At 40.3% G+C, this 12,252-nt stretch overlaps 1 protein-coding gene across 1 annotated transcript in view; it reads left to right on the top strand.

Moving 5' to 3' along the window:
- LOC126188655 (cilia- and flagella-associated protein 99-like) overlaps positions 1-12,252 on the top strand; it is an 80,309-nt gene that overhangs the window by 20,270 nt on the left and 47,787 nt on the right. Inside the window, exon 4 of the mRNA XM_049930258.1 lies at positions 5,196-5,337. Within this exon, the coding sequence (XP_049786215.1) occupies positions 5,196-5,337 (142 nt within the window). The remainder of the gene's footprint in view (positions 1-5,195; positions 5,338-12,252) is intronic.

Raw genomic sequence — 12,252 nt, 5'->3', positions numbered from 1 at the left:
CTTATTTTCATGTGTACAGTTGCTTCGCCACACGTGGCATCCCCAGACGTCTTCTATTCCCAATGTACTCAATATTATATTCTATGTAGTACTAAAAGTCTTATGCACCACCAAAATGCTTAACTTCAAGTGTTTCCACCAGTACCAAGTTAACCATTATTTCATTCTTTGCAGGTGGACCACAAATATGATTTTTTAAACTGCACTTTTTTCATGAAGTTATACAAAGCTCTCATGTTCGCAAAGAGTGAGAGTTCAGAGATATGGCGCAACAAATTTTATGCGTGTCACTCCCATCACATTCTGGAAACGATCTTTGTCACAAGATGATTAGAGTGAAACTCTTCAAAAAGTCGTGCCATACTGATGAACTCACTTGACTTCTAACTTGAGAACGTTATATTAGACGAACTTGACGATAAAGACAGCGACATCATCTCATAAACTTTTTTTCTCTTCTATCTGTCATAGTTAGTTAACTTTTTATTTTACCTCCACATTCCATTTTTTCACAGTCTTCCAAGGCATCGCATTTCGAGTACTCCCAGTTTCTTCCCTTCAAGTATCGTAATGTCTGCCATTAGCTTTTCACATCAAATGTTGCTCCAATCATAAATTTCTAGAAACCACTCCCTCAGTTTCCTGTAAATACTTCATACAGGTTAAGTTCTTTCGAATGAGGAATCTATTTTCTATTCCATCAATCTACTTTTGACATCTTGCTTTGGCTATTCTTTGTAATCCCAGTTACTCAGTATTGCTTTTTATCAAGATTTTAATCTCCCTAATACTACTTTTCTTCGCTTTTCTCATTTCTTTATCTCACCTTGAATCAAATTCTGTGTTAATTAATCTGTGCTAAATCTTTCTTATTTTTTACTATAAGAGGTATGTTGTCATTGTACCCTAGCATTTGTGTGTGTTACCCTTTCACTTTTATAACAGTAAGCAGAATTAATTAGTAAATATAAATGTGTGACCCAGAAGAACGACATGAATTTGATTTCAGCGATATCAGCAGTTAAGAGAAAAAGAATCAAAAGTGTCCTGCCATGTTTGTGATAAGAAACAAATGAAGCAGTCACTCATTTATATCCTTGTGTGTCTTGTTTTTGTAAGTGCCGAGTTGTCTGGTCCACTATGATGAAAATAAATGAAACCCTTAGTATGAATGTAACTGTGAAAGGTAGTCCCAGTTGATTCTCGAAATTTTGTTGTATGATTGTTTCTCAATCCATGCAAAAAAAATTCTGTTTTCAGCCACTCTCAAACGGTGTTATATTACAAGTTCAGCTTCCAAAATACTGATGGTAGAAGAGTATTAAATTCAGAGTCTGTCACAAATAAGAACCTTGGGTTAATTGTATGGAATAAGAAGAGTTCATTTTCAGCCTGAGATTGGTTTTTAAGCGTATTAATACACTCAAAATTATTAGTTTAACTGTTGCTTCCAGTCAGTTATAACCGATTATTTGTTTCAGCAGTGTGAACAGAGAAAGTATCTACAGATAATACACAGATTTCACAAAAATGCCATTCACATATACAGAGCTATAAATATTATATGTTGGACAGCAAGTCTAAGACAGCAGCTCTATGAACAGTAAGAGGTCGAGAAATGATCATAAACATAGCGAGAATTATCATGACATGTCAGTAGATTTTGTGAAATATGACCTGATGTGTTTGAATAAATACATGAATAACTGTGTGTCTCACGAAAGCGATGAAAAATTTCTAAAATTAATAAAAAAATTCCATGTACAAAAATGACTAATTAGTGATCATCATAAATTTATAAAAATAAAGGCAAATCACTGCCACAAACCTAACAGACGACTCACAACAACTGTTGAATGTAAAATTACCTCTCAGTGTCTGTCTCAATGAAAACTGACTACAGTTTCGGTATGAAGAGCTAGAGCATTCAGAAACAAAATAGAATACATAAGAGGAAACATCAAACTTTCAAAGTCAGTTTAAGAAAAACTAAATCAAAATCTAGGAACTGGCTCAGTGAATGTACAGCATAAACAGAATTACATGGAACAATGTAAATACCAGAAAAAGTACAAATAAGTGGTGCATAAATCTTATGAATGGGAACATTGCACATTAGTCACACAAAAGTAAGGAAGCCATCGAGATTCTTTTTCAGAATATAGTGTGAGATTGCATCTTAGCAAAACAGTAACAGCAATTTCACTAATTTATAACTAACTGAGGCACTGAAACTGATTTAGGATATACAATGCTTGACATAAATCTCTTCTTAGAATGTTTTTGCAAGTAGAAAAAATTGTCACCATATATGTTAAGTACACAAGCAATGGATGCGATTTCTATAACGTGTCTGTATAGTGTAACATGCAGGGCTCTAGTTTGCAAGGCAGGGAGGTAAGTGGGACCCACACTGAATCCACACAGCATGTAAGCACAGCCAGCCTGAGTATGGTTTTTGGGCATTTTCCCACACGTGTGTAGGTAAGTGCAGGCCGTGTGCCCCTTTTCGCCACAGAGAACGTAATATACAAACAGCTAAAGTAAGATACAATACAGAACAAAGTTTACATGTTTCACTGACAGGTGGCGTGTGTGGCTTTCCTCACATTGGTTATCTTGATGACTGTGCCGTCAGGAATGTCATCTGACCAAAGAGACAAGGGGACCTGCACTAGACAGGATAAACACCAGGGAAAAGAAAGAAGAAAGAACTTATACCACCTGAACACATTCCTGTATACTAGAACAACCTTCAATGCGCAATCTACTATATATCTGCGAGCTAACATGCACTGTTTTCAATGCGAAATCTATACCAACAAATTACAAGAGCCACTTGGCCACATTAACAAAAATAATGTGTGCTCAATTTTACACTTTGTATAAGCAAGAAAAGAGACAAACTAAAGTTTGCAGAAAACAGTTTTGAAAGAACAGGAAATTTATCTGTAAGGAATGGATAAAAATCAATGTGTATTAATTGGAAAAACGTGTTAGTGATGGACTTATGAGGGAAGTTGTATTGTTAGGGGGCTAGATACATGATCACTGAATTATATGTTTTTACGAGAGTTAAAATTGTGTGGAGTAAAGTAAGACTACAGTTTTGTTTGAAGTATGAGTCAAATAGTTTTACATGCAGCTGACAGGAACTGGGCATTGTGCAGTATGCTGTTGATCTTGACGTTCACATTTCGAAGATTTTCTCCATTTTATGCGAAAAATTTCATTGTAAGTTGTGAGAGACGTAATATTATTCTACTCGAATTTCGTAGGTCTCCAGAATGCCATTGCAACGTGTGTTGTTCAATTATAAATATATTTCTTCAATATTTTATTAGGTAAAAAAAGATAGAGGCATTGGAAACACAACAAACTGTCACACTTCTGCATACTATCTGCTGCCTAAAATCCTGCATTGCCATTTTCAGCTGTTCTGGTAGCATGTAAATATGTCAGGTTAAATATTATGAATATCACGCTGTAAAAATGAAGCTCATTAAATATATGAAAAGAATACTAGTACCCCTGACAGTGGACTACATGTATCACTGCTAGTAATCGAAACAAGAAAATAATAGCGAGTAAATTGTTGTTGTTGTGGTCTCCAGTCCCGAGACTGGTTTGATGCAGCTCTCCATGCTACTCTATCCTGTGCAAGCTTCTTCATCTCCCAGTACCTACTGCAACCTACATCCTTCTGAATCTGCTTAGTGTATTCATCTCTTGGTCTCCCTCTACGATTTTTATCCTCCACGCTGCCCTCCAATGCTAAATTTGTGATCCCTTGATGCCTCAAAACATGTCCTACCAACCGATCCCTTCTTCTAGTCAAGTTGTGCCACAAACTTCTCTTCTCCCCAATCCTATTCAATACCTCCTCATTAGTTACGTGATCTACCCACCTTATCTTCAGCATTCTTCTGTAGCACCACATTTCGAAAGCTTCTATTCTCTTCTTGTCCATACTAGTTATCGTCCATGTTTCACTTCCATACATGGTTACACTCCATACAAATACTTTCAGAAACGACTTCCTGACACTTAAATCTATATTCGATGTTAACAAATTTCTCTTCTTCAGAAACGATTTCCTTGCCATTGCCAGTCTACATTTTATATCCTCTCTACTTCGACCATCATCAGTTATTTTACTCCCTAAATAACAAAACTCCTTTACTACTTTAAGTGTCTCATTTCCTAATCTAATTCCCTCAGCATCACCCGACTTAATTCGACTACATTCCATTATCCTTGTTTTACTTTTGTTGATGTTCATCTTATATCCTCCTTTCAAGACACTGTCCATTCCATTCAACTGCTCTTCCAAGTCCTTTGCTGTCTCTGACAGAATTACAATGTCATCGGCGAACCTTAAATATGGGCGCTAAAATGCGTACCTTAATAGCTGTGGCCACTCGTTCAGTAGAAGAGAAGTGTTTCAGAGATTGAAGATGAAGAAGTGCTGATACTTCTCAAGGAATGGATTTTAGAGCTCATGTTTACTAGATTTTTTCCTTGTTTTGGTCGCTACTACCACGTCTCCAAATTTCCTACCCTACAGTCTTAGCAACAACAGTACTGGCATATTTGTTCCACTGTCAGAGGCATCAGAACGATTTTCGCTTGTAACTTTCGACCCAGTCGCTACTAGATCAGGGTCCCTTACTTCAGATTGATACATTTACCCTTCTGAAAGCTTGTAACATCATCACGAAATGACCCTGTAGGCAGGGTGATTTTTATTAACGTTTAAAAGGCGATGTACATCACCTGGTGACGTTACATGTTCAACATTTGTCATCCACTTTCAGGGTATTTCCCGACATTTGCGGTCTAATGTTTCTTATACCAGATCACTTGTCTCAGCATATATAAAATAAGTTGTCTCAGCATCATCTACACCGCTTTGTGGTTTTTTAAACGTTAATAAGAATCACCCTGTAAATCTGAAACTCTGTAATACTATAATTTGAAGAACAAGATCAACAAAAGAAGGAATACCATTGAAAAGCAAAAGACTGCGAATCACAAAGTTTGAGAAGACACGGTAAAGAAGTTAGGGCCGAAATAAGAATCAAGCATGGAACAATTTACTCAGATAGATACAACAATTCTACACGAACAGATTAATTTGTTCCTAATGCTGAACTTGTTCGTTATCGCTACATTTGACTTTGTGTTTCTGCCAGAGTGAGGAGCTGTCAGCGATGCTGGAGCAAATGCGGGAGGAGGAGCTGCTGAGAGCGCAGCAGATGGCGGAGAAGAGCCGCGCCGTGCAGCAGGCGGCGCGCGAGGCGCAGCAGCAGCTCCAGAGCCGTAGGCACGCCGCAGGTGGGTGGCGCGTGGCGCTGGCTAAATGTGCTGTCGCGTGGCAGCTACTGTCTCTGCTGCAGAGCAGTCTCCTACCTACACTGCCTGGCAAAAAATGTGAAGCACCCAGAAGGGGGGGGGGATGGGAAGGGGGGGGGGAAGAAATGGAACTTTACGAGTTGGTACAGTATGTCATGTTATTTCAGTGATTACAAAACGTAGTCAAATTTACACAGTATTTGCTAGTATGAGCCAATTTATCAGTATGACATTGTACCCCCTCCAACCTGGACGTATGCACTGATTTGGTTGGGAAGAGGATAATAAATCCACTGTATCCTCTCAAGACGCAAGCTGGCCCACATATATCCTCGATATGCTGGATGGCACTGGGACAGAGTTGATGTCTGAGCTGGAGCCACACATGTTCTGTTGGGCACAGATCTGGGGATCTTCCTGGACATGGTAACACTTAAATGTCATGCCGATAGTTTATAGAGACATGTGTCCTGTGTGAATGACCACTGTCCTGCTGAAAGAAGGCACAACGACACTGTCGCATGAGACATAACACATGAGCATGCAGGATGCCCATCATGTGCAATTATGCCTTCAGAGTTGTCTCAATCACTGTCATATGTGACTTGAAGTCGTACCTGATGGCTCCCCACACCATGACACCATGAACAACATTTCCATACCTCTCCAAAACATGGCAAGAATGAGACCTCTTTCCAGGTCGCCACCATAGTCGCTGACGACGGTCATCTGTGGTAGAGCAGAACCTCAATTCATCTCTACACACACTGCGATGCCATTCATCACCAGTCCATGCTTCCCAGTCACAATTCTACTCCTAACGCAGCTTGTAATGGTCGCCTGGTCGTAGATATAGCTAATTGCTATAATCGCACTATTTCACTCCCATTTATGGAGCTCGTTAGCACTTGATGTTAGGTTGGCGCCATTAAAATGCATTGTGTTGTGGTAATCGCTGCTACTTGCTGGATCGCTGCTGTCTCTCGATGCTGATGCTGGCTCTACATCTGGTTGTCTAGGGTTAAAAACATGAGGTCCCGTGTTTTTTATGTGCTTTTGATGATAAAGAACGAGCAAAACCAACAAATATGTAAACTTCAAATATTTATTATTCTGGTGGCCATCTTAATTCCACTGTCCACCAAAGACCATGACTCAACATAAAGTAGTACTTCCGTTACATGTTCTTTGCATTGTTTATCCACCTCAAACAATAACACACAAACACACTGTACCAAAGTGACATTCCGACTGCCTCTCGACCCTTCTTGCTGCTCGTATATATAACCTTGTCAAAGAACTACTAAAAAGAGATATAGTTTACAAGTCACATGTACATCTGTTATCATAATTTGTGCAGAAAAGTTATTAATTTGCATCGAGTGACATAATTTAACATGTTATTAAAATGACAGACAGATTTGTTGACTTGACAGAATAATTCTTTGTTACAAAAAGGCCGTTTTTTAGAAGTTTGTCAATTGACTTCTCTAATTTGCATAAATAAGTAAATAACATGAATTATTAAGAATTACATTGGTTTTCGTCTAAAATAGGATTGATTTCGTGAATACTGAGTGAAACCGCTCCTAATGAACAAATAGGTTTCACTGGGTGAATTTTATTTAAGGAGATCCAAAATACCTAAGTTGGCCACTATTTTTCGTACTTCATATTAATTATTTAAGATGAACTTAGTGTTTTTACATGATGACATTTGCTGTATCAGTGATCAAGTGATATAAACTTTTGTGTGGGTCAGTTATTCAGTATAATTTAATGGGTTGACTGTTTATGGAGACATGTTATGAAATCATTGTTAACATACACAATAACTTTTCTATAATCATAAATACTCGTTAAACTGGTTGAATTTGGAGGGTATCGCATACTTCGGTAAAGTAAAGCCTTTAATATGTTCCGTTACAAGCTGTATATGCTGTGGTGTTAATGGCAGCCTATGAATGTGTTGGTAACTACCCAGTCCAACTGATACTCCCTTGTGGTATGAAATGTGGTCGATCAGAACTTTGACAATGATTGTTGGTTGGTTGGTTGTGTGGGGAAGGAGACCAGACAGCGTGGTCATCGGTCTCATCGGATTAGGGAAGGATGGAGAAGGAAGTCGGCCGTGCCCTTTCAGAGGAACCATCCCGGCATTTGCCTGGAGTGATTTAGGGAAATCACGGAAAACCTAAATCAGGATGGCCGGACCCGGGATTGAACTGTCGTCCTCCCGAATGCGAGTCCAGTGTCTAACCACTGCGCGACCTCGCTCGGTCTTTGACAATGAGTATGCCTGCCCTGATATTCCCTTCCAGGGCATAATTGTGCCATAGCCACATTCAAATGCCCCACAAACCTGAATACTGCACAAAACCTGCAATGAGGCACTATTCAAACTCTGCCAGGTGCTGACATTTCTGTCTCACATGACTAGGCGGCGTCTCTGTGTCCTTCACAGTAAATCAAAATCTGCTGCTGTTTATGCCCCTTGAAAACTCTACCAGATCTAGTAACAATGCATTCTTGTATCCGTTTTACTTGTCACAGAGAATTGCAACTTTAATCAATTTCATACTCACCAATAGTGTGTATGTGTGTGAAGTTACATTGAAATCCGAGAATGTCATTTGGGTGCTTCACTTCTTTCGTCAGGAAGTGTATACATCACTGTCATATCATCACTTGGACTGTAACGAAGGAAATTGGGCAGCACTTAGGTATTATAATCTCATTCTTCACAAACAGGGTTCAAATCTCTATTGCTCATCTATCAACAAGATATATCAACACTGTCTTTCTCTTTATCATCCAATTCTCCATGTCCTTGCCCAAGTAATTTCAATCAACTTCCCCCCCACCCCCCACACCATGAACTCATTCCTGAGACATAGCCCTCCTTCTAGTGACAACCTACCCAGTCCATCCCATCCAGTACAAAATGAAGGCTCCAGTCCACCATTCCCTTCACCAGCTGGCATCCCACTCATCTCCTAACACCCACATCCTACTGCTAACGTATCATTCTGTGGCCAAGACTGTGTGTTCTTGTAGCTACTGTCTACTCCACAATCAGTATGTTGGGGAAGGGAGTTTCTCTAGCCTGGAGCTGATGTGCTGCTCTTCCTCCAATCTTCCTAAATGGATTTTGGAGTAGACTTAAAAGACTCGATTAGGTATTAGTAAGATTCCCAGGATGGCATGTGTTTGCATCACCTGTCGCTGACGTGTGACTGGTCAAAAGGTCTGAATGTTAATTAGTTTTGTTGAGCGGTCTGGAGCTGGTGGAATTGAGGAGTCGCCAGTAGTCCCCACTGGTGTACATGGTATTGGGTGCCCTCTGGGGTGGAGGTACTCTAAAGCATGATTCTGAAATAAGTAGTTGGTGACACTCAGTGATCAGCCAAGATATTTTACCAGTATGGAAAAGATATACAAGCAATCTAACGCGCTTTCCAGTGCACCAGCGTGGAACTCTGTTTAGACACTTACAGATTTTCTTGACGAGTGTTGTCTATAAGAAATCGCACACGTGCCCAATAGGTAGAGCCCTTACATTGGACTGCAGGGTCAATTGCTATCTCGATGTTGGTATTTCACTGAAAAAAACGAAGTGGCAAAGGTTTAACTGAAGGAAATGAATTCCATTTGATTCCGTGCAAATCTGAGCCTTGTGTTTTTGAGAGACTATTCCCTTTATTGACACTGAACCGTATTTCTGTTTTGTTTTTCGGAGATGATCGGCAGAAGTTGATAGGAGACATAAGGAGGCGATGTAGGAACTGTAAGCGGTGTACATATTTCATCGTAGTGGTCGGATTTCTAAGTTGTAACATAGTGTTGACATAGGAGTAGTGAGAAGTTTAACCCTGTCTCCCGGATCAAAGCGAAGCTGCCAGCTCTTATTTAGACTGATTAGAAAGTGTAATAGAGCAAGCAGAGCAGAGAGTTAATCCAGGTCCGCCAATAAATCCTGTCACGGCCGCGAGTGGGACTTCACTACCTGTCAGTTCCTTCCCACGCAGACATACCACATATCCTTTTCTATATAGTAGCCTCCCCAACTCTTCCCAAATCCCAATCGCTACCCACAGTTACCAGGAGCTCCCATAATATCATGCTCATGAAAAAAATAATGTGCATCACATCACTTTATTCATCTACATCTACATCTACATCCATACTCCGCAAGCCACCTGACGGTGTGTGGCGGCGGGTACCTTGAGTACCTCTATCGGTTCTCCCTTCTATTCCAGTCTCGTATTGTTCGTGGAAAGAAAGATCGTCGGTATGCCTCTGTGTGGGCTCTAATCTCTCTGATTTGATCCCCATGGTCTCTTCGCGAGATATACGTAGGAGGGAAGGTATGTTCTCGAAACTTCAACAAAAGCCCGTATCGAGCTACTGAGCGTCTCTCCCGCAGAGTCTTCCACTGGAGTTTATCTGTCATCTCCGTAACGCTTTCGCGGTTACTAAATGATCCTGTAACGAAGCGCAGCGCTCTCCGTTGGATCTCTATCCCTTCTATCAACCCTATCTGGTACGGATCCCACACTGGTGAGCAATATTCAAGCAGTGGGCGAAGAAGTGTACTGTAACCTACTTCCTTTGTTTTCGGATTGCATTTCCTTAGGATTCTTCCAATGAATCTCAGTCTGGCATCTGCTTTACCGACGATCAACTTTATACGATCATTCCATTTTAAATCACTCCTAATGCCTACTCCCAGATAATTTATGGAATTTAACTGCTTCCAGTTGGTGACCTGCTACATTGAAGCTAAATCATAAAGGATCTTTCTTTCTATGTATTCGTAGCACATTACACTTGTCTACATCGAGATTCAATTGCCATTCCCTGCACCATGCGTCAATTCGTTGCAGGTCCTCCTGCATTTCAGTACAATTTTCCATTGTTACAACCTCTCGATATACTACAGCATCATCCGCAAAAAGCCTCAGTGAACTTCCGATGTTATCCACAAGGTCATTTATATATATTGTGAATAGCAACGGTCCCACGACACTCACATGCGGCACACCTGAAATCTCTCTTACTTCGGAAGACGTCTCTCCACTGAGAATGACATGCTGCGTCTGTTATCTAGGAACTCTTCAATCCAATCACACAATTGGTCTGATAGTCCATATGCTCTTACTTTGTTCATTAAACGACTGTGGGGTACTGTGTCAAACGCCTTGCGGAAGTCAAGAAACACGGCATCTACCTGTGAACCCGTGTCTATGGCCCTCTGAGTCTCGTGGACGAAAAGCGCGAGCTGGGTTTCACACGATCGTCTTTTTCGAAACCCCTTGCTGATTCCTACAGAGTAGATTTCTAGTCTCCAGAAAAGTCATTATACTCGAACATAATACTTGTTCCAAAATTCTACAGCTGATCGATGTTAGAGATATAGGTCTATTGTTCTTCACATCTTTCGACGTCCCTTCTTGAAAACGGGGATGACCTGTGCCCTTTTAAAATCTTTTGGAACGCTACGCTCTTCTAGAGACCTACGGCAAACCGCTCATTCTGTCATGAGGATTATCATGTTTTACCTCCATAAATTTTTTTGTATGAAATTGTAAATTTTATATTGTAATGACTAAGAGTGCCGCCAGCTTGCTTCCAGTAGGAAGAATGTAACTGACTGTTTTAACAAAATCCTGAATTTGGTTTTGAATGGTTTTTTAAATCACTCCAGATGAATACTAGGATGTTTCCTTCATTAGGATCACAGATGAACTGTTGATTACTTTGAGTGATCCATCATTAATGATCCTCATGTCGAATGGACTTTAACCTGTAAGCTTCCTTCCTATATTTTTCTTCTCTCTTGTTGCGTATCTGCTCCACAAGTAACAGCAGTCACTTTTCAGTCGTTATAAGGCAGGTAGAGTGAGCTAGGAGTATCACAAGGGGTTTTTCAATAGTCAGTATCTGGAAGGGGATTTGCACCTCCGGAATTTCGATCACAACCAAAAGAACCATCCCAAACACATCCATCGAAAGCGAGAGATTGTCCCATATTATTTTATCAGTGGGATATCGAAATCTAAAGTATGTCTGGTTATGTACACAAACGAGTACAGTTGATAATTGTAATCTAAATGTTCTGCAAAATAGTTCTAATGCAATCTACTTGTATATTTAGAAGAGACCACCAACATTGGTAAGGACGGAACAAGCTTCTACATTTACGAACGTACGGAAAAGAATTGCAAGAACCACAATAGCTCACGGTTTGCACATCAGTCGTGTGAGAGAGTGTGCATTTCTGCGTTCACACAAGATTTACCGATCCAGAAAATTGTCTCTGCGAGAATTCTAGCTGCTGTAACTATGAATGTTATCATCGGTATCATCAGCTCATCGCTGCAACAAGCTTGTGCAATCGCATAAGCAACAAGTTTCTCTGTTCACTGTTTTACGCCAACTGGTGAATTTGTCTCTCGGAAAGAACCTGGGTATTTAGCCCAGGACGTTTCTTTAAAAAGGTTTTTGCCACCTTTCTGTTCCAATTCGTACCCTGTACATGAGCAGATCAACACAGTCTTTTTAGTTCTACAGTACTGGCCAATAAAAATGTAACAACGGGCAAGTGGCATGCAACAAACGCGAAGTTAGCATGAAGTGTATTACGTTAAATCAGTAAGTGGCTCGAAACAGCTTGTCCAGACACTCCGGGATGATGATGGCATTGAAACAGAGGATGACAAGCGTAAAGCTGAAATACTAAACACCTTTTTCCAAAGCTGTTTCACAGAGGAAGACCGCACTGCAGTTCCTTCTCTAAATCCTCACACAAACGAAAAAATGGCTGACATCGAAATAAGTGTCCAAGGAATAGAAAAGCAACTGGAATCACTCAACAAAGGAAAGTCCACTGGACCT

The sequence above is a fragment of the Schistocerca cancellata genome, chromosome 5 (assembly GCF_023864275.1).
Source record: "Schistocerca cancellata isolate TAMUIC-IGC-003103 chromosome 5, iqSchCanc2.1, whole genome shotgun sequence".
Lineage (NCBI taxonomy): Eukaryota > Metazoa > Arthropoda > Insecta > Orthoptera > Acrididae > Schistocerca > Schistocerca cancellata.
Note: the sequence above shows the minus strand (reverse complement) of the source record. Positions and strands in the feature narration are given on the sequence as shown.